The 27438-nt window shown below is 38.2% G+C and overlaps 1 protein-coding gene across 1 annotated transcript in view; it reads left to right on the top strand.

Annotated features, from left to right (window-relative positions):
- Positions 1-27438, top strand: part of PDGFC (platelet derived growth factor C) — a 138520-nt gene that overhangs the window by 69602 nt on the left and 41480 nt on the right. The window contains exon 2 of the mRNA XM_075091005.1: positions 10295-10490. Coding sequence (XP_074947106.1) covers positions 10295-10490 — 196 coding nt within the window. The remainder of the gene's footprint in view (positions 1-10294; positions 10491-27438) is intronic.

Below are 27438 nucleotides of genomic sequence, written 5' to 3'. Positions count from 1 at the left end.
GCCAAATCATTTTCTAGCAATCCAATTTTAATTACAAGAAGGAATTGTATTCTTCCAAAAGCTTTGTTTTAGCAGGCTAACACCAGCTAAAACCTTTTGTGCTTTAATGGATGTTAAAGATGTAACTTTTTGTTGTATCGGAATTTGGAAGTATAGTGTAGTCCAGTTCAGAAAATACATAAACAGGTGCCAAATAATTTCTTTATAGTATTTTTTTTCTTTCTTTCTTTCTCTTGCCTTTTATAACGTAAGGATATGCTGGAGCTACGTTTTCTGCATGCGTAATGCAAACCTGAGGCAGCTTTAAGCTTGCTTTTGGAGTTTCCAGTAGCAATGTTACTTCTGTACCAAGAGTTTGGCACAAATGTTGTAGTTTGCTTAGGGCCCTCTGCATTTTTGACAGTGAACAGAGTGCCACATTGTGTTCATCATAATAGTTGTTCTTGCTTTATAGTGAAAACTAGCCCTACATGTGCTGCAGTCACACCTTCAATTGTAGTGTACAAAACCCTTAAATCTTTGATTTTCTTGTATGTCTCCTCTTACATAACTTCATAACCATAATTTTCTGACTAAAAATGTTAACCAGAGTTCTACTTCCATATAGCTAAGCAGTAATGCTTTTCAAAATTGTCTCAAACAACACTTTCTTTTCAGAACTTGAAATATGACTGATGATCTCCATATATGTTTGAATTGCTATCATTATAGCACTCTACTGTGTGAAGAATTAAAAAAAATAAAATCCACAGAAATAGCAAAGCAATGGAAGAAGCAAACCAAAATCTGTCAGGGCTGGTATTTCTAAAGATTAGGGTACTGTTTTTATGTTTTTGGTTTTTTTTCTCCTCCCTCCTGAAACCTCATTAGGACAGGATTATACTTTTCATTCTGAATAATACCTAAAATGAGATGTAGCTCTTTAACACACAGTGTATCCATAGAGTCTATTTATTCAGACTGAATTCCACATGGACCATGGATAATCTTCTTCCCAAATGTTTACTAGTATCTGCTCTTAACAAGTGCTGCACAAGATAAACTGAAGGAACCATAAAGAAAAAAGGCATAATAAAATTAAGCCTTGCTTTTCAACAAAGTCTGTCTTAAGATCAAGAAGTGAAATTTTCAAACGGGTCAGATTTTAAAGAATTTTTCTGTAAAGGACATGAATCACATGCATTTAAAAGCATACAGGCAGCCATAGCTAGTATTAGAAAACGAGATACAAGTAGGTTTTAAGAGATGGCCTTGAAAATGATGCTTTTGACTGAAATGAAAGGAGACCCAGGTTCATTTCATGGTTTTGCTGAAGTTGTCTTCTTGCACTAGTAACCTCTCTGTGCCATGCACAGTCTGGAATATTGGGGTAATACTGCTCTGTTTCCCTGTTCCTTCCTACCTTGGCTGGTATGTACAGACTTCCAAGACAGACAGACTGATACTGTGTGGGCATGTGCGTGCTCTCTAGTACTAGCAAAGCTAATTTTGGATATAGCTTGTAAGTGCTGTCATAATAAAATTGAAAACAAATTGGAAGTGCTGAGTTTGAACATTTATATGTGATGTTTTTCACATTCACTTGAATTTCTGTTGTTGCCATAGATACTATTTTTAGTTATAATTTCTGTTGATGTTTAAGTTTTGAGTTAAGTTCTTCAAAGCTTTGCTAAATCAGTTTCCCATAGTGGGGAAAAACAAAACAAAAAAAAAAACCAACCCACCCAAAAAACTTATTTTGAGTAACAGAAGAATTGGAAAGATGATGTATTTGAAAATATTCACTAACTTTTTTTCCACCCAAACCTCCCAACCACATAAGATTTTATAAATACATTTTTTCCTGAAGTAAATAAATAACTTTGTTATCTCTTAGTAGGTATAAATATCTCCAGCTGGGCAACCCTTTTCCTGGTTTACTCTTTGTTCTTGCTTCCTGGTCTCTTTCAGCATTAAATTTTACAGCATGTCTTTTCTATTGACAACTTTTTTCATGTATAGTAAGTTGTACTTTTCCACTGAAACTTGCAATTCCTCCTATCCCAGACAGTTTTAATCATGTGTTTGTTAAAACTTGGGTAAGGAGTTTTCAAAATCCCATCCTTTTCTGAGCTTCATTATCATGGAGGACTACTCATTTTACTCATTAAATAAGACTGAATCTCCTGCTGTTCTGGTCTTGTACAAGATACACCTGGAAAATGGATCCATTGCTGTATACTGTTAGGCTTTGTTTCAACTTTGACAGTTTTCTGTATCTATTCACATCATTTTATATAGAGGAACTTGTGAGTGCAAAATATATAAAACACCTTCCTCCTTCCAGAGGGGAAGAGAAAACAGGATACAGAAGACATCAAAAATGTTACGTAGCGATTGTTTCTCTGGAACATAACAGAGAAGAAAAATGTTAAGAGAGGTCGTCTTCTAGGAAGATGAGGAAGTGGAAGAAGAGGTTTTCTTGTAGGAAGATGAGGACGTTCTGATAAATGACCTCATGCTGTTGATGGGTGAAGGTCAGGTGTTTAGGCTGATTGTATCTATTCTCTGCCCTTGACACTATTGATCATGGAGCTGTTCACTATCTGCCAATCCTTGAAAAGTCGTGTTTCATTCAGATGGTGAGTTTCTCCTTTTTTTCCTTTTCCTCTCCCCGCTTTCTCTCCTCTCCTTTCCACTCTTTCTCCCTCCATCTCTCCCCAGCTAAGGAACCAAAAAAATAATTTGAGTAGTTACACATTTTGTTATGGCTTCATTGTGTCATCTCAGTTCCAGATACTGCTTGGGCCTTTAGAGACCATATTGTAAATGGAAATGACGTGTAAAGGATTTAAACTGAAGAAAAACAGGGGTACAAACACCTGTTCTTTTGCTATGCATACAACAGGTATTTTTGGTTCTATCTCACTCGTCCTGGCTGAACTTTGAATGATTCTTCTACTCTAGTACAGTAATGGCATATAGATGAAAGTCAAATGCCTTAGCTGTTATCCAAACCATATATGATTAATGAGGAACGGAAAATAAAATTATTCTTCTCTTGAAGAATATTTCTTCAGAAAATAACACTAAAAATTAAAACTGTGTATCAGTGATAGCCTGATGTGCTTTCTTCTTGCTTACGAAGCACAGATGTGGAATCAGATTAGCTTCTCATTGTTTTATTCTGCCTGTATTTGGCAAGGAGGCTTTTTTATATCCAGTCTGTAATCTCTTCAATATGTGTGCTCTTACAGTTATCAATATTTTTGCATTTCTGTGTAGCAGTGCACCTACAAATAATTATGTTCTTACTAGAATTAACTATAATATAGTGCCTATAAAACTTCCACAGCACTTTTTGCTGGAAATATTATAACCTTGCCTCTTTGTGTGCACCTCCAGCACAACTCATGATTCTGGATTAATTCATTAAATATCTGAATAGTTTTGGGCTGGGGGAAGAGGACAGAATTTTCTTTCCTTAAGTGATGCTTATTTGTCAGAGGTGACTCAGGTCAGTCAAACTAGCAGCTTGATGGAAGAGGACAGAGATAGGGAACAGTCCTTGACTAGAGTCTGTATGCTAGGTGATGGCTACTTACCATATAATATTGTTATCAGGAAAAAGGTGAGGCAATAACATAGGTGAAAAGATATTATTAAAAGGACCAGCTTGACATTTGTTTTAACCGTAAGAGAAAAGAAGGACGTTGGTATAATAAGTTTAACTGCTGATTGTCATATTGCAGAGCTTTTTGTTAATTTTTGAATGACTGGAATGTATTCTTATTATATGAATATGCAACATACTAACAGTCCCATTTTTTTCAGGGTAATTATTGGCCCATGACTGAAAAAAGCAGATTGTATTATTATCAGTCCATTAGAAAATAGTTATTTCAACAGCTCCATCTATTTAATATAGATGGAATTCCTTTCATGTTCAAGTCAGCAGGAGCTTTAATATTGATTCCAGTGCAGCCAAGACTTTACCTGTGGATGTTGAAATAAATTCTTATTGAAACACTGTAGAATAATTAGATCTTAGAGCATGTGATAACACCAAAAAGTTACCTCATCTAACATTTAGCAAAAGGAATTCTTTATCTTGGCTAAAATGTAGTATTTATCTAGTTTTAAAAGATACTGAGAAGTTCAGGACCAAGACTGCCTTCCAAAAGAGTTTGGTCTGAAAACAGATCTCAATAGAGGTTACTTTTATTGCAAGTAGATTTACCGTGCACAAAAAAGTCCTGTTTAATTTCCATCCTCTTCTTTGAGCAGAAGCCAGAGTACTAGGCAAAGGGCTGGCAGAATACTTGAAGGTTATAAAGCATAAACTTGTAAAGTAAAAGTATAAACTCATTTTTGTTCTTGATGCAATTTGGAATCAAAGAAGGTTTGTTAATATATGATTAGTCATGATTATCTTCTGCAAGACGTTAAGTCATGCAGCTTTTGGAAATTATTGAATCTTTTACTACAGTTCCATATTCTGTTCTCCAATGATGTGTCTTTTTTTTTTCTCTCTCTCTTCCCCCCCCCCCCGCCTTTTTTCTTCCTTTTGTCCTTCCTTGTTGGGCCAACTGCCAAAACTCAGGGTTCCTGAAGATCAATTAGAAAGCTTTTGTTCTCTGTTTGCTTCATCCGTGTGCAGTCCCTCACATAATATTCTTTGCATAGCTTCAGCAGAAAGACCTTTAGCCAGCAGTTAGTGTATGATATTCAGCACCTAAGGTAACAGTACAAGTTTGAACTCAAAATAGTAACTGAAGAAAAAAGGAATAGGTTAAATTGTAGGATTTAAAAAAAAAAAACCCAAATACAATTCTCTATACATTCATCTTGAATTGTGTGAACTGGAATTTTTTTACATGCCTTTTCAAGTGTGTGAGGTAAGTATGTGTCAGAGGAAGGAGTAATCTAAACAAGATGTAATATTTCTCCTACATGTTTCTAATTTGTTACTTTACATCTATATAATACTTCATATGTTTGTATTTGTTATGTTTGCTAATTTAGGTAATAAGTACCGGTATAAAGAAGCAGATTTCTAGTTAAAAGTTGAATTTATCGTTTTGTGATAGTTGAAAGGTCATATGCGTATATGATATGTGCGTGTGGGTGTATTACAGGTATGTGCACTTCTCCCTCTATTTCTTACTAATACCTGAAGAATCATGTCAAGATTTCAAACATCTGAACCAAAGCATAGAAGCTACTCAAAATGGAAAATCCACAGAAGGTTAGATGTGTCTCAGAGGCTTAACCCAGAAAAGCCACAAACCGTACCACTTAGGAAAGCTATCTTAGGAGATAGATACAGCAAGTCTGTGTGAAATTTTCTTTGCTCACCACTTGAAAAGGTGATGATGAAAACAAACCCTGTGTGCTTCAAAGGCATTTCTTGTAGTACTTGAGGCATAATGGTTTGGAAGAACAGACTGAGCATTAGGTAGGTTGAAAATGGGCTGGACTGCCAGGCTTGAAGGCTCAGCATCTAGTTGGTGGCAGGCAGTGAGTGGAGGATGAGGAAGCTGGACTTGATGATGAGAATGCAAAAGCTAAAGAGTTGTTTAGTCTGGGGAAGAGAAGGCTATGGGGCAGTCTAACTGCAGGCTCCCAGTTGCCTGAAGAGCAATTGCAAGGGTGACCAAGTCAAACTCTTCCTGGTAGCAGCACAGAATGAAAAAGCAAAGCAAACCCCAAACCACACGTGGCTAAAAATTGCTGCCTGAGGAGTTCAGATTGGACGTTAGGAAAAGCATCTTACCTAGAGAGATAGTACAGCACTGGAACAGGTTACCTCAAGGCCCTGTGGAGTCCTCATCCACAGGGGTTTTTGAGTGTTGGCTAGAAAATGCCAACCCTCAAACGGGTGACCTGCTGTGGTTCAAGCAGGAATAGTAACCCAAGCAGGAGCCGGGACTGGAGGTCCCTTCAAAGCAGCATTTATATGATTTTGAGTGGCTGTGCCCTGATATCCACTTTATATACAAATAATACAATTCTCTTCAATTTTCTGCCAGTAAGAGACCATTTTCCAGCTTTTCCTTTGTACCCAGCCAAAGAGTTAAATTTCATTTTGACTGTTACATTCAGATAATAGCTAAGAAGTGCCTGGAGGCAGCTGAACCAGAGACAGGACAGAAAGAGGTACCCCTGTATGCCCTGAGTTACTACTTTTGAAAGTAGGCTTACTGCTTTTTGAAAGTCTGGTGAGAGAGGAAAAAATGGCATGTTATGTTACATTTCAGAGAATTTATTCTACAAAGTCTCGGTTTCTGTACATATGTGGAATGTTGTAAAAATTATATGGGAATGTTGTCAGGAAATCCTTTCGATTACTTTAATTAAAAAAACCTGCTTCCCTCTGAAGTTCTGAGGTAATGAACAAGTAGTTACTGTCATCTTTTGTTTCTAAGTTTTAAAGCAGAGGACTCACACATACTGCAACTTTATATCTGAAAAACCTCTACTATTAATTGGTAAATATTTAGAGTTGAAACTTTTCTTATGTTTGAATTCATCTTTTTTTTTTTTTAAAGCAGCGATAGCCACAAGTGAGCTAATGCTGTTTCTGAAGGCCTAAAAGTTGATTTTCATAATTAAGGGCTATTGAATGAAATACACAAAATAAGATATTAATAGTGCGTGATTAGCAGTACTCTCATGTTGTCCTGTTGTGAAATTAGTGGAGGTTTAGCAAAAAGTTTTAAAAATCAATTTTACCAGGATTGTGTGATCTGTTAAGTGGATCCTCCCTTAACTGAATCTGTGCCAAAGCTGTTACTCCACCCATGGTGCTCCTCTCTTCTTCTGCAGCTCCTCATGTCTCCTGAACTGTATGTGATTTGTCTGAGTTTTACCCGTGACCCTCACTAAAATGTAGTGATTACAATGTACTAAGAAAATGGTATTTGCTATATTTAAAAAGTGTCAGTGCTGATCTTTGTGAAATGTGTTGTGCCCATGGGGGAAGAGACTTACTTTGAAGTAGGCAGGAATGAGCTTGTCTACTCGGAGGGTTTAATTTCAGTTTACAGTGGCATCTGCTGATCTCTTTGGCGATACCGTGGTTTTTCATCTGTGTTACCACATTGGTGGAAGGGTTAGGCATTGCCGTGCTTCCAGAATGCCTGGAATCTTGTAATTTTTCTTTCTACATTGATAGATATATAAATCTGGTGATAGCATCTTGTACCACATCAAAGACAACTGCAGCGACTCATTCTTCAACTTCAGGCTCTGTTAAGTGTCCTTTCCTAATAAGCGTAACCGTGTCATATCCCTGGGTCAGCTTAGGGATTTTTCCCACCTAGTGTGCCCTGTTTCCAGGACTTTCTCCTGCAGGTGATCTCAGTTGCCCACCTTCTGATGAAGGTTTTTACTGAAGGTGTAAATACATTGATTGTTTTGGTCCTTGTCTGTCCCCTTTTCCCTTTTGTGGTATTGTTGCCCTGTAGCTGAGATGGTGCCTTGCCTACCTCAGTCCTTGCCTAAACTGATTATTCAGGGTTGTTCAATGCTGTTTTGTAAAGTAATAATTTTTTATTTTTTTTTTTGGAGGGGAGGGGGAGCGCAGGAAGGATGGTTGTTAATACAAAGGTAGACAGATCACGGTAGCAACATATATCGCTTTGGAGTTATACAGCTCGCCGCTGTAAATCTGACTGAACTTGTTACTTTCTTTTAAGTGTAACTTGGACTGATTTATCCCTAAAATACAGCCAGGAATTGCTAAGTCATTCCATAAAGAATAGAGTCTGTAGTCTCATCTTAGCTGCCTTCAGGTAGCTGAGCTTTTCACACAGTTTCCTTCAGAAGAAATCGTCAGAACATACATGAACTCAGTAGGAAAAGGCTAGCTTTTTGTGGTACAATGGTATGATTTATGTAGAATGGATAAAAAAGGAATATTGCGGCTTATCTGAAGACAAATAACAAGCTTCATTCCCCAGTGACAGCAATTACTTGCCTTTGTAGTCACACAGAATAATTCTTTTGTAAGAGAAGAAATTCCACTGTGCAAGAGCAAATATTTGAAATGGAGCAAGTGTTGTATGGGGGAATTTGATATGTTCATGGAACACTGTTGTGTGCTAAAGTAAATAGGTATTTTTCCTCTACAAATGGAGGAGCTGGACACCAGAGATACTGCAACTTCTGTTCACTAGATTGCAATATGCCTCTTCTTTCCTTCGTCCCTTTTCATTGACTTCTCATTTGATATGCCTGGACTATTTACAGTCCTTACTTGCTGCTGTTATCGTTGTTCTGATGATACAAAAGAAAACACTTCCTTAATGGGTTGTGAAATATAACATGGTTTGTAATCCGGTGTGTGCTTTTAAAGACAAAATGAACCACTGACTATAGTATTGTCAGACACCACATGTTGACATGTTTGTCTGAAATGGTGGTCCTTTGCATACTTTGGAAATAGCACTCTGGTGCACTAATCTCTGGGAAAGTAATTTTTGTTATTGTTGGCTCCCTTGTTTAGCGTGCAGCTCTCAGCTGACATACTATACATTTTAGAAAAATGCTTGTGACTCAGCTAACAAAAGCCCAATGAAGTGTCTAAATTAGGAATCTGTGTCTTGTGCTTCTTTTTGTGCTGTTTTAACTTATTACTGCATGCTGTCCTGTCTTAGTTGTAAACAAGACAGCCAGTCCTCTGCAAGGCAAGACCGCACTCTGTCATTTTTATGTAAGCAGCAATTCCACTTAAAAGAAAATTTACCATTTTCATACCACAAGTAAAAGGCACCAGTCCATCAGAATAGAAGGCAAAAGTCCATCAGACTTCAAATTACGTTTAAGTATAAATTAATTCTTTTAAAATAGCAGTGCTGTTTCTGTGGCCTTCTTTTCTTGCAGTACATTCATTTAGCTGTCTGCCTTTACATGCAGCTATAATAAGGTACAATTGCAGTGTATGTTTTCATTGTAGACTGAATTATGTCTTACATAACTTCAAATGAATGTTCATCATAATGCTGGTTATAAAACCATCAGAAAAAGAACATAAAATATCTAACTGCAAGAGACAGTGAAGAACTGAAAACAAAATAATATTAACTCTCCAGTACAAAACTACAAGCTTATTTTGTTACTAAAGTTATTAATAGGTAATGCTGAGAATTCCTGTGATTTACTGACTGAAATGTCAAACCTGACTGCATACAGGCTTTTAGGAAAAGTCAAAGATAGTAAAAGCCACGTGGTATAGCATAAGGGACGGGTTTTGCATTAGATGGAATTAAATTTTGTAGTTTAGAGATCTCATCATTGTATGCCACAATGCTAATATATATTGGGATTAGTTTAGTGCCTGTTTTTTGCAGCTAAATACCCCATATGAACAGATTCCAGCTGCTGAATGTGAATTCCTATGAGTACTGGGTGCTTGAGAATGAGGTTTTTTGAGTTACTGTGAAGAAAGTTGTTGGGGCTCTGAAAAGCACAGCTGCTGCTCACCGAATGAGTCCTTTCCTTCTGGTAACTCCTTCAGTTATGAATTCATAACCTAAAGAGGTCTTTTCAGTAGTTTCAGTGTTAGTGTGTGCTTTAAAAATCAAATGCAGTTAGCTTATTTCTTTTGAATGCCTTTGCTGCTGCACTGCAAAACATTCATTTATTTTTACATGTGTTTAGTCTAACAGTGCTGTGAAGAATTCTGGGGAGTGCCCTCAGTTGAGGCTTGTCAGTAAATGCCTACGTTCTTACACTTGGTGATTCTCCCAAGTTTCCCAAGCTTGTCCCAGTTTCATTCCTGTATGGGGATAACTTTGTTCTGATACAGCCCTCAGGAGGGAGGCAGCCATCAAACTCCTTATCACTGGACTCAAATGCAGAGCAGTCTCCTTTAACAAGAAACAAATTTAAGCGATCCCTTCTGTGGTAGGTGTGAGCAGACCTCTCCCTGCACCCTCGTGTGGTCTCTGTGCACTCTCCAGTGAAACCATCTGCAGGCTGCATGATGTAGTCCCTTGGGCTGCTGGGCTTCTGTGAGGAGACCAGTCTTGCGTTCAAATGTTTGCAGTCACATTTCTCTTATCTTCACTTGAACTTCTGTTCTGCTTTCTGAACAGCAGTTGAGGCTTGGGTTTCAACAACTTTTTGCCAGCAAAGTAATGCTTATCACTTTTGGGTTGTTGTTACTATGTAGATTTTTCCAAGCAGAAATTCCTTGCAAGATGAAGAAAAGCAAACAAAATATTTTTTCAATCTGAGCATACTGGACAAACGCTTCAGGAAAAGGAGAAGAAATGAGTATTGATGTATCTGTTTTCTGTCTCTACTATAGGCGTGCAGGATCCTCAGCATGAGAAGATAATTACTGTGACTACTAATGGAAGTATTCACAGCCCCAAGTTTCCACACACATACCCACGCAATACTGTACTAGTGTGGAGATTAGTAGCAGTAGATGAAAATGTGTGGATACAGCTTACTTTTGATGAAAGATTTGGGCTTGAGGACCCAGAAGATGACATCTGCAAGTAAGTTACTTTTCCTTTAACCTCAAAAAAATCTGAGGGAGGTGTGGGGGATGGAACAAAAGTGTTGCTTGAGTTTTGCAAAAATGTGACACTGCATGTTAATATATTTATAAAATGCCTCTTTTAAAATATTAGTTTATTTTCTTTTTCAGTGCTAGAGAAGGATTTCATGCTTGAAAGCTTTGGGGTCCCCCATTTTCCTTCTGCATTCAGTATCTGGGCCACAGATACATTATGATACAAAAATGTGAAATATTTAATCTCTCAAGTAAAAGTTTTGACATCTGGGAAAATATTTTCGACAGAGTGTTAGAGGAATTGATGTCTAAATTTTACAGAGAAGATTTGGGTAAGCAAGTTACCTGAAGTGGAGTTCAGGTCATGACACAAAGTACAACATCCCTGTTTAAAAAACAAAACAAAACAAAAAACCAAAACCCAATCAAAACCAAACAAAAACCCCAAACAAACCACCCTGAAGAAAAAATGGTCAAGTTCCCACTTTTCTATGAAAAACAGCACTTACAGTATTGTGTTAATTGACATTCCTCGATGCTATTTTTTTCCCAACTTCAGTAAGTATTCTGCCTGCTCAGCCACTGGCACAGGCTTCTGTAGGACCTGTGGAATCTGTATGTCCTTCCTGTGATTTGCAGCCGAAGGCTTCGTAGCTTGGGAGAGAAACAACTGTGACATAAAAGGCATTAGGACGATGTAGTTCTAAACCAAGCTGTCTGATTGATCGTGTTTTGGGTATTTTGTGAGGCAGTAGGGGATGACATTATATGTGCTTCCTGTGGGTGGGTGAATGGGGAGAGTTCCTAAACTCCTATATCCTGTATCTGTCTGCCATCACAGCAACACATTGTAAAAAAAAAACCCAATCTGTGAATAGTGGTATGTTTTCTGAACTCTTTTCAGTAAATTAAGTAAAATATGTCATTTGAATGGCATATCCTCCTTTGATGTGTTCCTGGAGAGGTACTTCACACAAGTGGTTGGTTTTGTTTTTGCAAAGTATTATTTTGTTTTGTTTTTCTGTTTAGGGTTTTAGTTTTGAGTACCTTCTATACACATTTGATTTTTGCTTTCAGTTTCTCTAATTAACAGGTATTCAGTTGGTTTTGTATCTTTAATCAGCTTTTGATAATAAATTTGAATTTCTTAGAGGTTACTTTTGCACTTAATTTGGGAGCTGAGGATACATGACAGGTATCCTTCTTTCATAATTCTGAAGGGAGTAGGTGTCAAGGCCATGTCAAGTATAATTAAAATACTAAGTACTATAAACATATGTTTGCTCAGATGAGTGCACTCCCTTTGCACATTAATTCTTTTATTTAAATGAAAACTTAGCTTGCTTTTTCTTTTCTTTGCATATGGCAGAGTGAAGTGGCGAGTGAAAGAAAATCCAGGTAGGGTGACTCATTCGTCCACTTGCAAAGAAAAAAGTAAGATAAGTTAAAATATTTTTAATATTATGACTAGAATAGTATTTTAATGGGAGTACATTTATTTTAAGTAAACAGTGTGCTGAATACAAGATTACTGGTAAAATTAAGAAACAGTAATAAGTCACTCATAATCTTCTCTTGGTCGTAATCTTATCATGTTCGTATTTGTGCAGGGATACCAGGAAGTTGTACGAATGCAATTCCTGATATGAGCACTTTGAGGACCCATTGGGATTTTTGGCTTGGAAGATATGACCCTCTGAAAAAGTGGGTCATATTGTTGTTCTTAACCAAAAGAAAAAATATAGCTAGGTTCCTATGAAATTTAAATTCGGTAACAAACTTACCAACAAGGTACACTTTTTCTTTACTGTGAAGGGAGTATAAATAATTGCCGAGTTGAGGGAATAACTAAAACACAGATAGTTTAATTATGTAAAAGAATTCTACACAGGCCAAGTTAGTTACTGGTTATCAGAGTAATATCCCTTTATAAGTAATGTCTTGCATTTCTTCTCTCTTATTGTTCCTAATAAAATGATTTAACCTTTTTTCCAGTACCTTCTGTAGAAAAGCTAAAGGTTTTTATTGACTGCATCCCATACTATTTATTACTCCACTGTGTTTCTGCCATCTTGAAACACACAAATCACTGTTGTTGCTGTAGAGTACGCAACAGTTTCTCCAAAGGCTCGTTCATATGACAAAGGACAGAATAAAATATGGCATGAAATTTAATGTATTATAACTCTATACCTTAGAGTGACCTGATCCTTTAGTTCTGACCTGTGACTGAAACTATGTAAAAGCTGCATCCTGGTAGTGTTAGACTTTCTATGCAACAGTGTACACTTTGTACCAGGATATCTTTCTCTCCCTTCTGTGGTGCATGAGACGACCTTATGAGTTACCTGCAGCAGTCATTGTCAGAGTTTTCAGTCTGCTTCTTAAGCTGCCTGTTCTGTGCAATGCCAGCGTCTTCTCCATCATCGCTGTAGGCTGCAATGCCCTGTAGTGTCAGCTCACTGTGTTGATGAGTGAATATGCTAGAGAACATCAGTTTAAGATAAGTAGCAGCTTTTAAATCTCATAGTAATTCAAATATTGCTCACACACAGGAAAAAAATAAAAAAAAAACATACCCAGCTATGTAAGATGTTTTTGCTTAACATAATTCTGTAACAGGAAAACAATGGTAGTGGTGAGTAAGAAATGTCCTAGATGTATCCTGAAGCTATGGCAAGTTTTTGCCTGTATCTGGCTGACCTGACCTCCACACTTGGATTTCTCCAAAGTCAGTTCTGACATTTCAAGCTATTCTGTGAAGTCTTTTAATGTACAACAAATATCACATTTTACAGATGCATTGGAGGTACCAATCTCCACTTTAAACACTTTCCTGAATCTGAATCAGAATGATCCTGCATGGCTTTTTTTTCCACTTCATTTTTACATGCGATTACACTTACAGTATTTACTAAGGTAGAGCATTTGCATTACAGCAGATCTGTTTATGACCAGCCATCCTGACCCAGTCTCACATGGAATAGCATTAACATGCATAGTCCTAATGGTTGTGCTAGTTCTCACCAGTCTTAAGCATGATTGCTATGTTCTGTATGTTTTGGAAAAAAAGTTTAAATTATAGGGTTTTTAGAATAAACTTCTGATATTTTGCCTGTATTTTTCCAGGTGAGTTTTGCCCTGGTTTTACAATTGTGATGTACTTGAAACTTCTGCATTGCTTAAAATACAGCTAATTATTTTTAACCATAGTTCTGCTTCATCTCACTGTATTCTTTCTATGGGTGAAATGTTAAGAATCCCACTGTGTCCTTTCCAAAGTGAACACAAGCTCCTGTTTACGTGGAAACTAGATCTGTGCATGTATCAGAAGAGAATTAGGTTATTTGGTTGATAATATGGGCATATATTTCTCTGCAATATTGCAGAAATTTCAGCCTGGTGCACTTCGTTTGATTCCCCCAGCAAACCAAACAAATGAAAAAGGAGGAGGATGCAATCTCCTGGCTGTTTGTGCAGTACTGTTCAGATGACAGAACTGGCAGTGAATTTTCCTTACATAAAGGAATTTCTAGCTAACAGGCATAGTGGACATTCAGTATGTCCACCCTTTCTGATGAATAAAAGGAGCAGCTTTTCTTCTGCTGATGTGATAGCTGATATGACAGGTCATTACTTTCGTGATGCTAGCCCCTCAGTGCTGTTTTAATCATGAGGCCATTAGACTTCTGTGCCTGACAGACCCTACCATTGGGGAGATGCCCTAATTCTTGACCAGGAGGGAGTGATTTTTGCTCAGTTGTTCCTTGTTGTTCAAAATTGTTGCTGTCTGTCTCTGAGAATATGCAGTGATAAACGCTTTGTGATAAACTCCTCTGTGACAGCAAGACACAGATTTAGCTTTCTTCCAGGAAGAGCATGGATGCTACAGTTGCCTTTAACAGGCAGTCTGATGTTGTGACTAGGTTGTACACTACATTACAACACAAGGCTGCAATAGGAAAAGAAGAAACAAAGAAAAAAAAACCAAACAAAACAAACCCAACTTTCTTGTTAGTAGCATGTGCCAAACTCGCTCTCTCCCTGTGCATGGAGTGGCTCTAGTTGTTTGTCTTAGTGGTGATTGCAGCTGTTCTTTCTAATCACTCGATGATTACAGTCTGTTTGACTTTTATTATATATAATAATACGCAGAGATGTGTCAAAAGTCCAAAGTGCAGTTACTGTAGATAAGATGATAAGGGTAAGATACATGAGTAAAAGAATGTGGAACCAACCGATAGTTGAATAATAGATGCCATTTGACCATCATCTTCATTTTAGGATAGCTGTATTAATTTCTGACTTTCTTCAGTCCTCTAATAATTTGAAGTATGAACTATAGTCTGTGTGTGGTGTTTTGATTTTCTTTGGTGGCGGGGGGGACGACGGGGAAGCTTTTAGTAGCTGCATATGTGAATCTGTTCATATAGTTATGTAAGTGAATTATTCACCTATAATGTTTTGAAAGAATTCCCAAAGCTTGTCTAGTTAATATGTGCAATATGTAGAACTTTTGCCTGAAGAAAATTAATTAAGCTGAAGACAGCTGTCAGTGCTAACATGGGGTAGAATCTATGTAAGTAGTACTCTGACTTTTTTTTCCTCTTCACATCAAATTAAATACTTAACTCTTAATACTGGGAATGTTCTTCCTCTGAGGATTCTTAGGATGATGCTTTAAGATACAGAGCCTACCTTCCTTTTCCCTAGTGTTTCTGTAAGCTACTTGCCTTCGCTTCAGATCTGTTGTGACTGAACTGTGCCCCAGCTATTCCATTCCGTTCAGGGAACATCAAGGTTCTGTGCTAGAAATCATAATCCAACTGGCTTCAACGGTCATATATGTTCCTAATAAATGTATTGTTAGGAAATTATTGACAAGGGTTAAAAAATAAGAAGCTTTGGCTCAGTCTGACAAGACTGAAACAATTGTGTTAAGAAGAAACATAACAGACACTGTCTTTAGTCAGTGGCTATGAAGAAGGAAAATATTTGCTTAGCTGGTTTTTTTGACATAAATTGTGTTAAATGCATATTATGCAGTGATAAGTTATGGTAAGCACAATAAAAAGGCTACACATTTTGTTATGTAATTTTCTAGAGACCTTTCTGTAATATAAGGCACAATGAGTAATGTGCACCACGTTGCAGCTTCCTTTCTCATAATCACTACAAATCTGTACATCTAGCATGTGGAGTAAAATACGGATGCGTAACTGCAACTCTGAAGTGCTTCAGTAAAAAAGAGGACAAATGTTTGTTTGGCCCTTTGTCATGGAAGCACCTTATGGCATCAACAGAGTGCATTCATGAAAGAATTACGGCACCTTTTTCTTCTAGAAAGATGAAATTCCATCTCCTTATCCCCAACACTGGGGAAAAAATGTTTTGCTTTGAGTGCATTGTAAAGGCAATATTGAAGTATGTGCAAAGAACATACTAATATCAAGCACAGATTCAGAAAAAAATACAACTCCTCACATAAAGTATTAAGTCTGGGGCTTTTGAGGTCGGTAAGTTCCTTATCAAGTTCTAGTTCCCAAGAAAATCATTCTCTGGACAACTGATGGGCTGTCCTTACTGTCAGACAGTCTTAAATGCTTCTGGTGGACTGTGATTACAGAAGAAGAAGTTATCTCTCGGGTAAGTACAAAGTTCAAGTTGGCTTTGAATAACTGGACAAAGACCTTTAAATGAACTCTGTATTTAAAGAGGAACTGGTGCAGACAATGTTCATGGTGACTCACATCACTAAGCAGCTGGGCTGCTGGGATTTGTCCTTCTCAGGTATTTTCTTATTTTTTTTGTCCCTGACCCCTACCCCCCATTCTGAAGATGCAGGGATTGGTGCTGCCACCTCTATTTGAAAATTCAGAAAACAGTGAGGAGTCCCCCAAAATTTCTAAGGCTTCAAGCTGGGCACAGGGTGGGGAAGTCAGCACCAAAACCCACAAATCTGGAGAACAGAGATGAACGTTATAGTGAAGACCAGTCCTTAAAGCTCTTTTCTTACAGCTGTTGCCTTAGAATTTCAGTGTTCAATTTTAGCCACCTGGTTTTTATGAGATGCTACATATATAGGTGGGCTAGGCTCTGTTTAGGCGACTACATATCAGTGATATTTAAATGTCTCTTTCATCATTGGCTATAACTTCTTCGGCAAAAGTGAAGTCATACTAAAGTTAAAATTTATTATAGCTCTGTTCTGCAAGTCAGACCCATCTGGATAGGATTGATTCCTTTAATACATGGAATTATAAAAAGCATATGAACTCTCATTCCTCAAACACAATTTCTTTTTTATGTTTTTTTGGTTTGGGATTCTTTTCCCCCCCCCCCCATAAATTACTTGTTAATCATTTTTATTCAAAGTCTGAAAGGGAGTCATATAATTTAAATGGTTGGGATGAGTTCTAGCATTCAAGTGCCTTAGATTAATGGAAATACTGGTAGGAAAGAATTATTATTAAATAGCTAATTTAAGCTACAGTCTTTGGTAGCAACACTGATGTTTTACCAGTGGCAGGAAGGTGGCATTTTAGGAGCAGTGTGTAGAAAATGCCACAAAACTTGTGTTAAGGCAACAGGTGGAGTAATTGCTTCTGGTGTTTGTGGGGCTGGTTTTTTTTCCTATTCATTTTTAGTTGCTCGATCCATTTGCAAGACAACTGAATGGTGATAATAAACTTCTCTTGAACTAAATGCTGAATGGATTTAAATGGAGTATGAGAGTGGGGGGTAGGGATCAGAGTTTTCAAGAAGTTAGATTAGTTTAGGATCAGAGTCCTCTGGTTATCTAAAAATTTTTCTTTTAAATGTAAAGAAAAGATTAATCCTATAAAGGTTATTTCTTTCATGTGACTTCAGTTGTAACAATATTATTTGAATTTAATGAATGCAGAAGATTCTAATAGAGTCATGCGTCCTGCTTTACTGTATTTTGAAGAAAACTGAGTGTGTTTTCGCATCAAAAGTAACTGGATCTGTTCCGTTTCTATTCTGATTTCGTTGAACAAAAGTGGTGTTCCTTGGTTTTCGTTTTGGTTTTTTTTATTTATTTATTTTTTAAGAAAGCTCTTTTTCATGATTTTCCATGATTCCGGAAGGAAAATGACTCTTTGATTACCAAATGTTTCGAACACTAACTCACTTTTCAGCTGGTCCCATTCTGCTGGTTTAACTGTTGTCCGTAGCTCACACTGTGGCAGAGGTGTGTACTGTATCCAGCAGCATACACATTCTTTGGGTTCTCTACTGCCTATTGAAAGTTGCTTAATAGCATTCTCATGATAACAGATTTGTAAATGTGACAAAGCAGATACTGCAGGCAGTAAAAGAAAACTATAGGCCCATCAGCCTTACCTCAATCCCTGGGAAAGTTATGGAACGAATCCTCCTGGGGGCCATCACAAGTCAAATGAAGCATGTGATTGGGAGAAGCCAACATGGCTTCACTAAGGGCAGATCGTGCTTGACAAACCTGGTGGCCTTCTATGACAAAGTGACTTGTCTGGTTGACATGGGGCGGGCGGTGGACATTGTCTACTTGGACTTCTCCAAAGCCTTTGAATACGGTCCCCCGTGGCCTCCTCCTGGAGAAATTAATGCGTTATGGCCTAGACAAGTGGTCTGTGCAGTGGGTGGGGAACTGGCTGACAGGCCGCACCCAAAGGGTGGTGGTAAATAGCTCCTTTTCCAAGTGGCAACCTGTCACAAGTGGAGTCCCCCAGGGATCGATATTGGGCCCAGTGTTATTCAACATCTTCATAAGTGATCTGGATAATGGCATCAAGTGTAGCCTGATGAAGTTTGCGGATGACACCAAATTGAGTGGGGAAGCAGACACTCCAGAAGGGAGAGCTGCTCTGCAGGAAGATCTGGATAGGCTGGAAGAGTGGGCCAGCAAGAACCTTATGAAGTTCAGCAAGGACAAGTGTAAGATCATGTACCTGGGAAAACATAATCTGGGAGTGCAGCACAGACTGGGATCCACCTGGCTGGAACGCAGCTCTGTGGAAAGGGACTTGGGGGTCCTGGTGGACAGGAAGCTCACCATGAGCGAATAGTGTGCTGCTGCGGCCAGGAAGGCCAACAGGGTGCTGGGTTGCATCAAAAATGGCATCACCAGCAGAGAGAAAGAAGTCATTATCCCGCTCTACTAAGTGCTTGTCAGGCCACACCTGGAGTACTGTGTGCAGTTCTGGTCCCCGCCTTACAAAAAAGATGGGACAGGCTGGAAAGGGTCCAGAGAAGGGCCACCAAGATGATCAAAGGACTGGGAAGCTGCCATACAAGGATAGGCTGGGAGAGCTGGGTTTGTTCAGCCTTGAGAAAAGGAGGCTTAGAGGGGATCTCATCACCATGTACCAGTACTTAAGGGGTAGCTACAAAGAAGATGGAGACTCCCTTTTTGCAAGGAGTCACATGGAGAGGACAAGGGGGAATGGACACAAGTTGCTCTTGGGGAGATTCCGATTGGGCACGAGAGGGAAATTTTTCACATTGAGGACAGTCAACCGTTGGAATAACCTCCCCAGGGAAGTGGTTGACTTGGCCATGTTGGACACTTTGAAGAGTTGCTGGGCAGGATGGTGCTGGGCCATCTTGTCTAGACTGCGCTCTTCCTAGAAAGGTTGGACTAGATGATCCCTGAAGTCCCTTCCAAACTGTGATTAAAATAATAATAATAATAATAATAATAAAAAAGATAAAAAAATAGAAACCAAAACCACAGTACAGTTATAACTGAGACACTGAGAGAGACTACCCGTAACACACATTTCTTAATCTTCAAAAAGAGTAAACTCACTTCTGCAGAAGGGGTTTAGAGCTGCAAAATTGTAGTCTCTAAGCTTATCAGGGTGCAATATGAGAAAGGGGAAGAGAAGGAGATGCTTCTCTGAGCGGAATGGGAGGACAGCATAGCCTGATCACAATGTATAGAAGGACATGCTGCACTAACCTAGGGGCTATCACTATATTCTTACCCACCCACTCTTCCCTCCTTTGCAGTAAATCCAGCATTCATTTTTGGTATCCACTGTTGTTAGAGGACACTAAAATGGATATTATTTTTCAAGTAATTTAAGATCTATCTTCACAGCCCAGATGAGTGTTAGGAGAGTGATTGCTGATGAGTGGGCAGTTGACATAATCCCTTACTCCCTTTTCACACCAGAGACTATACTCGTTGACTTAAAAAACATTTTAGGCTCCTTAAAAGTCCTTCCTGGTCCTCTCAATCTCAAGCAAGCTGTTTGAATAAAGTAAACTATGTCCACTGTATCAAAATATTTTTGTAAACTGTCCTAATCCTAATTTATTGCTTCTAAAATTGTTTCATGTTACGGTAGTTGGCTGTGTTTCTAGTGGTGTAGACTGAAGTTGTTTTCTTTGAAAATGAGTGTGGCACTGCTGGGTCTTGCTTGAGTCTAGGGTACTCTGGGAACAGTTGTTATTGATGGAGCTCTCCTGCTCCCGCCCCACCACTTAAAAGGTAGAATTAAATGTATATTATAAATGGGCACAAAACCACACTGTGAGCCTTCACCACCTGAGTTCAGGGATGCTACAGACCCTGTAGCTACCTGTGGTTTCTGGTGTGGCTCTCAAGTCCTTATGTCAAGAGAAATGTAAGTTGCAAAGGCAGGTCAGCAGCATAATCTAAAGTTACCCTGTGTAGTGTCTATATGTTCCAGTTTATACATAGCATGTGCTCTCTCCCTGATGTTTTCTGTTACTGAAAGTCTAAGTACAGTTAAGCCCGTAGACTCAGTGTCGGGCTCATAAGCAGCTTTCTCCTGTTTAATCAGCAGGAATAGCAGACATACCAAGTGTCCTGTTCCTGGACAGACAGTTGTGTTTCTTCACCTGTTATGCAGCTTTTCTTCTTTCTCTTCCTCCCCTTGCCCTCTTCCTTTCCTCTCTCCCTCTCACTACATGCTGTGGTCACTTCCTTATGTGTACATCAAATTTTTAACAGAGTACATTGCTCACATGAAATTGTAACTCGATAGCATTAGCAGCAAATATTGTCAGTCAGACAAATCAGTAACAGTCCTGTCTTGCCCTTGATGCTGCTCCATTAGGATAAAGTAGAAGGGAAATGTAATACAGTTTGCATTAATCTGTTCTCATCTGATCATCAGGATACCTGAGTAGATGCATGTGCGTAAGAAATTGCAAAAGGGAAGGTTACTTATTATAAAAAAGGTTAGATGGTCGTGTGGGAGTGTCCTAGGGGTTTTATAAGGTAAAATAAATAGGTCTTTCCCTTTTCTGACAGTAACATGAGAACAGGGAGACCAGTAAACTAGCAGCAATTATTAAGTACTGTTTCAAACTAGCCTTTGATTCATATGCTGTGGCTGGATTAAAAATAGGTCTGCGTGATTTTATGACCATTAACTTCTAAGTAAGTAAATTGAAGTGAGAGGAAACTCCTTACGCTTTCAGGTGAAAACTGATCTCCTGCTAGGGTTGGAACCACATTTTTCTGCCTCATGCAGTGTTACGCGACTGCTCAGTTACACTATAGGGATTTTTCACTTTTTGTTCAAGTAGCAATTACTAGCCTGTCCTGAGGCAGGATACTGGACTTCGTGACAAACGGTCTGTCCTGGATTGGTAAATCCTGTGTGCTGGTCTGGCAGCCAAGAGCCCATGTGTTATTGTATCACTAAACTAAAGAAATATGTGTTTTTCATTTAAATAAACACAGATAGACCCCCAATCTCCATTGAGGTAGGCAGGAAGGAGGGGAAAGGAAGAGCGGAAAACTGACCGGGCATGTAATGCTGCTGTATCATCAGAGGGTGCTTGAAGGAGAGGGGTGCTGCCTGCGCTGCCCTTGGTGAATCTTCACATGATAAAATTGCCCTTTAGGAATTTTTTTGTTGTTAATTTCTAAAATGTGCTTTTGAATATTGTTAGGAAATTGCTTAACCAGTAGTTGTCATATTGTTGACTGGAGCCGTAGCTACATTCCAGGGTATAAGGATTGTGCAAAAAGGTAAAACGACCACTTGGGATACTAGAATAAATGCTACTTGAAAAAGAATGGTAAAAACATAATTATGGATTCACAGATGCTAAAACAGATACACTGACCACTGTGAACAGTGTGTGTAGAAGTAGGAGTTTTTACAGTAGATTAGAAAGAATGCTTTACAACCTTGGTTGTTGATGAAAACACTGAGCTCCCGTGATGTTTTTGGTTTGATACAAAATATTGATCTGTACAGTAGGAACGTGTGATTTATTATGATCATTGTAATTCCCAGAATAAAATATACCAGAGTTTACAGAGAAGTACTGGGCAGAAGTTGGTAAAGCATTTCATTCTCCAAATTCGGGAGAGTGTAGTACTGTATGGCATAGGATTAATATGGAGCTGGTACGCTGTCTGGGGGCAGTGGGCTGCCTCTCTGTGAAAGGAAACGTGCTTTGGAGCATGTAGTCTCCAGTGCAGTAGGACCCTGAATTCTGATGGCCGTTTCTGTGTGGTGTTGCAGTATTGATACAGTATCGCTATACATACAGAAACTGTACAGGTATTCTTTGGGAGGAATGAAGAGTAGGAGTACTAGTGTGCAGCACAATAAGAATACTCTGTCTTAGTACCATTTTTGTTACATGCAGTCTTATTTCAATTCATAACTTGTACAGCATACTAAAGAAATCTGTGATCCAGTCATGAAGTCAGTAGCAGAAAGCAGACATATTAGAGGTGAAACAGTACACAGAAATGTTTCATGTAGATGTTATCCATTTTCTAGTTCTTGAAAAGTAACCTTTCCAAGTGACTTTGTTTTGTGGAAATTTTATTTTTTTTTACTCATGTATTTTATGTCTGTGGGAGAATCTGTAGTCAAACAGGAGAACGGTAAGCATAGCATAATAACCCTGAGCAATGGAAACTCATGGAGATTTACTCCCCATGGAACTTCTTCCGTTGGATTTTAAGATAAAGGCCAAGGTAAGTAAATGGACTGGGGCATCATTTGCAAGCTGATTCACATGTGTCAGTATTTTTTCTCCAGGCTCTCCAATTTTCCCAAATTCATCTTTGTCTTTGTTAATGGTAATAGTACTATTGACTGGCGTTGGGAATACCTGCCATTCTTTTATACAAAGAAGATGGGAAGCCATCTTCTTTCCTTCTTACCTCTACTTTTGATCTGCAGGTTTGTAGTACCTCTTTCTACAAGTTTCTTATTTAAGTGCTTGAAATAATGTATCAATAGAAGTTATACCAGTATAAATTAGTTCATAGTACAGGCTATCTAGGACTGTATTCTGTGGTTGCTGTATTCCTGAACATACTTACTTACATGCTTTATCCATATTAGTAGTTCAATGTATGCTTAAATAGTTCTAGTGTTGCTGTCTGAATATAGAATTGTGTTGCTTTAGAACCTGAAGAAAATTTACTAATGTATCTAGTTTACAGTTTCTCATTCTTGTGGCAAAGTTAATGCCCCTTCCTCCCCACAAGGCAGAAGTTACCTTCAGAGACTACAGGGTATTCATGTGCTTAAGACAGAGATCCTTAAGTACTTACAGAATACCTAGATACCAGTCACGATGATTTATTTCCTAGAGGTGTTTGTGTGCCAATTGACTAGTCATCAGGAAACAGATATGTTTTCAGCAATACTCAGTTTATCAATTGGCAATGAAACAAGCTTTTGATACAACAGAGGGTTTTGGGGAGGAGGCGGAAGGGATGCATTTCTTTGGAGTTGTTTTTGCATTAACTCTAGTTCACCAGGTGACAAAAGCTACTACACAAAATGTACGTGTCTCAGCTTCACATGATGCCTCAAATTTTCAGCAGATCCACAGATAATGGAAATAGGTTTTCTGGTAGACTGGAGAGTGGTAATGTAACAGTTAATTTCTCTAAATCAAACAACCAGAGCATCCTTTTCTTTTCATGAAATGTTCAAATGTTTGAAGAGTAGAATTTGGGGGTTTGAACTCTCTTGTTTCTCCCTTTCGCTTGCAGTGTTGTAAATATATATTTCTGATCAAAGTGGCTGACAATGAATGAAGGGGAAGAAAACCAAAATCTAAGGATTACACTTCTTTTTTATGTATCCTAAATAACAAGATAGAAATATATAGAGAGTTCTGCGGTTGTGTTAGAAGCCTCAGGCTGTTACTAATCAGTATGAAGAAAGATTAAATAGAGAGAACCATGGCAACCATCTAACATTTGTGAATGAATCTGTGTTTCCATAAGGCAGTTCTTAATGTACAGTACTGCATATTCTAAAATAGATGTATTCAAAGTAGGTTGGCACAGAAACTACAATCCATATTTGGTGAATGGCAGTTAGAAATGTTCTCTGTTTATACCTTGAGATCTTTATTTAATGGAAAATGTAGACATGGCAGGATACTTGGGGTATTTATGCTCATTTGCAGTATTGGCTGGAAGTGATGTCTATTGCTGGAAGTGATGTTTGTGTATAATTAAACATCATTTTCTGAGTACAAAAAACTGACCTCATCAGTTATTTATTTGGATTGTATCTGGGTATGCTGTTCCTTTCCAGTGACTGTTAAAACACAGTTATGCGTAGGATCAGCAGATACAGGTATTACTATGGAAAATTATTTCATGTCAAATCATTGCTGTTCCATCATATTTCCTCTCTTTTTTTATGTTAAAACATCAAGCATGACAGACGTTGTAGAACATAAGTCTTTTTTTTTTTTTCTCCATTTGTTGAATAATCTGTAATGATATCCAAAGGAGTTTCCTCTTATAGTGCAAGGCACTGCCAAGTCCTCCTAAAGAGTATGAATGCTAGGGGTGAATTGCCCAGTCCCTTAGGCTCACAGCATAAAGTCAAATGATTCTGGGTAACTTTTTTCAGAACATCCTTTTGGAAAGACAAAATCCAGAGAGAATATTTTAAATATTTACTTTTTGTTTAATTAGATAGTCTTCTAAAAACAGTTTTCTTCCAGCATTCTATCTTTATTGTCAATCAAAGTAGCCCCAGTCAAATGTTTCTGATAACATTGGGCAGAATCATTTTTATTTAATTTTTGCCGTGCGTGGAGTATCTGCTGGTGCTGGCACAGGGCCACCATTTCGGTCAAGGTGCCTTCTCCCTTCCCTTCCTTCAGGAAATTTGCTTTCTATATCATTTGAGCTGCTTCTCTGCTGCCTGGCTGGGAAGTGGAGTTATCAATAGCTAACTCCTTACTGATGTGCACTGCTAGTGATTTGTGATTTCATGATCATGATTTTATCTGCTGGACTGAATGGGCCAATATTTTCCAGTCTGAGGTTCATATACATTTTTGGGGTCTGGAAGCACATACAAAACAGTATGAAGTAAATTAATGCATTTGAAAATCAAATTAATTAAACAGCTGTTCTGAAGCTTGAAAACTTGGGTGGCAGGTTGTTGTGCTACCTGGCCATATTGGAGGGGAAAAAAAATTACCGAAAGTAATATTTCCTCTTGCATAAACTGAAAAATAGTGCACAAGTGCCTGCAGTTTCATTATTAACAACTGTTTAATTTTTGTGTCATTTTGATATTAATCTTGTATCTCTGTGCATTGGTCTTTGAGGAAAGCTGACTTTAGTCTCAGGGAGAGGGGGCAGTATTGGTAATAGAAAAGAAGTTAGTTCTCCACCTATTGAATGAATAGTGCAGTACACTCCTCTTTTTACAACTGTTGCTACATCTGTAGGTATTGTAGTTTGCCTGAAATCCACTTTTATTTCTCTAATCCAGTATGCTGCTCTCTCCTCTTCTGCCTTCTTCCTGCTTGGGTTCCTCCCATGTTTCCCCTGCCCTTTGTCATAAGCTTTGCGTTCCCCTGCATTTTTGCTAGACACTGTACCCTGCGCTCACCTGTGGGGTATAACAAGGCTGGTTAAATAGTTTGGGTCTGGCATTAGATACCAGGAATTTGAGTGCCTCTGTTCTGCTCCGGTGTTCCCTTCTCCACCAAGATAAATGTGAATCTGCCCATCAGAGCGTTACTGGAGAGCTGGGTTGACTGGAGGAGGCCTCCAGAATTTATTTCAAGTGAGGCAGACAAGCTTTGTAAAAACACGTCTTCAAGCTAAACACTTGTCTTTACTTTCCTCTGTATGTAAATATAGTGTTTATTTCACAAAAAGCAATATGATTACTTACAGCTGTGATTTAAGTGATCTAAGAGGTGAAGACTACATAAGGTGTCGCCAATACTCTTACAGATTTGTCTATACAAATACACAGTTAAGTCAAATATGGAAACACAAAATTTTGTTCCGTAGGAAATTTAAATATTTCAGTAGCGAAAATTAAAATTATTTCAAATGGAAGTAGAAGAGGAAGAAGAACTTTTCCTGTAGAATGGTGGTGTTAAAACTTCGGTTAGAAAAAGATCAAAATTATATTTTCATGATGACACTTTTTAGTAATTTCCAATGTTTCCAAAATTGAAGCTGTCCAAATATAAAGCACCTAAGTTCCATACAATAACACGATAATACAATAATAAGTTTGTCTGGTCAACTGCCAGGGGACCTTGAATGCTTTTGGTCTGCAGCTGAGGTAGGTATTTTGGTGTGCTGTGCCAGCACCAGGAAAACCTTGGAATTCCATGTGCTTTAAAACAAGTTGGTACAGGAATATTACAGTGTCCCACAGGACACTAAAAGAAAAAAAAAAAAAGACAGGGTTTTTTATCAGCTTCCTATTTCTCCATACAAACAAAAGTAAAACTGCACAAAAACTTGCACAAAACTGCAAGCCAAGGTAAACACTCTGTCAGAAAATGTTTGGTAAATGACAGTGTAAACCACAGAAAAAATATAGAAAGGATAGGAAAACCTATTCCCTTGGAAAACACATTTCCTGGTTGGAAAAGCATTGAAGTTTATAGTTGCTTACATCGCTTCCTTGCTCTTTTCCAATAAATTCTTTGTTGAGGTTGTTAATCCAATCCACAGTCCCAGGCACCTACGCCATAGGGAAGAGGAATATCTGTTCTGGAACAGGTATAAGGAAAGGCATTTTGGGCATCATGAGTAAAGGCACAAGCATCTTTCATCCCGGGAAAGGAGACTGGACTACTTCTTTGTCATAAATTTTACTTAGTAATATTTGAATAATATATTGAACATAGATACAGCACCAGAGCATTTATTTAGTTGTTGTCAAATAGGGTTGTGTTTTCTCTGTACACTGCACAAAAAAAGAGTCTTTGTTTGATTCAACTTGCATTTTAATATTTTTTTTACTCCATTGCAGATGGAAAATAGCTTCTCAGTTTTTAGTTATTTATTCTATTTTTCTTGCATTTCAAGTACAAGCTTCTCTTGATGGAGAAATAATTTTGGATGGCTATGCTATTGTCCCCACTGCTCTTTAGCCCTGTGACGTGAAGCTGTAGAATTATGTAGCACCATCTTGTAAATGCTGAAGCATTTGAACCACTCTGTTTTGTTACTTCTCACAGCAAGTTCAGACTTCAGTCCAGATGTGCAATGCAAAGAATTTTAGTTGCACAGAAGACTCTTTCGGCAGACTCTTGCAGCACATTCAGCCTACAGAACTGACAGGAATAAAGTTACTGGCTAAAAATGTCATTATGTCCAGGAAACATGTGAGGGACTTTCTTCTGTTGTTGTAGACCGAATTTCTAAAGATTCCCCTTGCTGATTGTGAAATATCTATATTGTGCAGGGAGCTACACCTACATTTGTGTCCAGCAGTAAGAAACCGATACTCATATCTCATATATTTGCTTTTGAAAACAGATTTTTTTGTCTACAGCACCAGATTTATTTGTTGAACAGAAATCCTCTACAGGTCCTGAGGGAGACGTTGCAGAAAGTGGGTAATCATTATAAACCGTGCCGTATGTACTGTACCATGTTGTCATGAGAAAGTTATGTTAGATTGGCT

Source organism: Phalacrocorax aristotelis, chromosome 4 (genome assembly GCF_949628215.1).
Source record: "Phalacrocorax aristotelis chromosome 4, bGulAri2.1, whole genome shotgun sequence".
In the NCBI taxonomy this organism is placed as follows: Eukaryota; Metazoa; Chordata; class Aves; order Suliformes; family Phalacrocoracidae; genus Phalacrocorax; species Phalacrocorax aristotelis.
The sequence above is the reverse complement of the archived record's forward strand: the minus strand, read 5'-3'. Positions and strand labels throughout refer to the sequence as shown.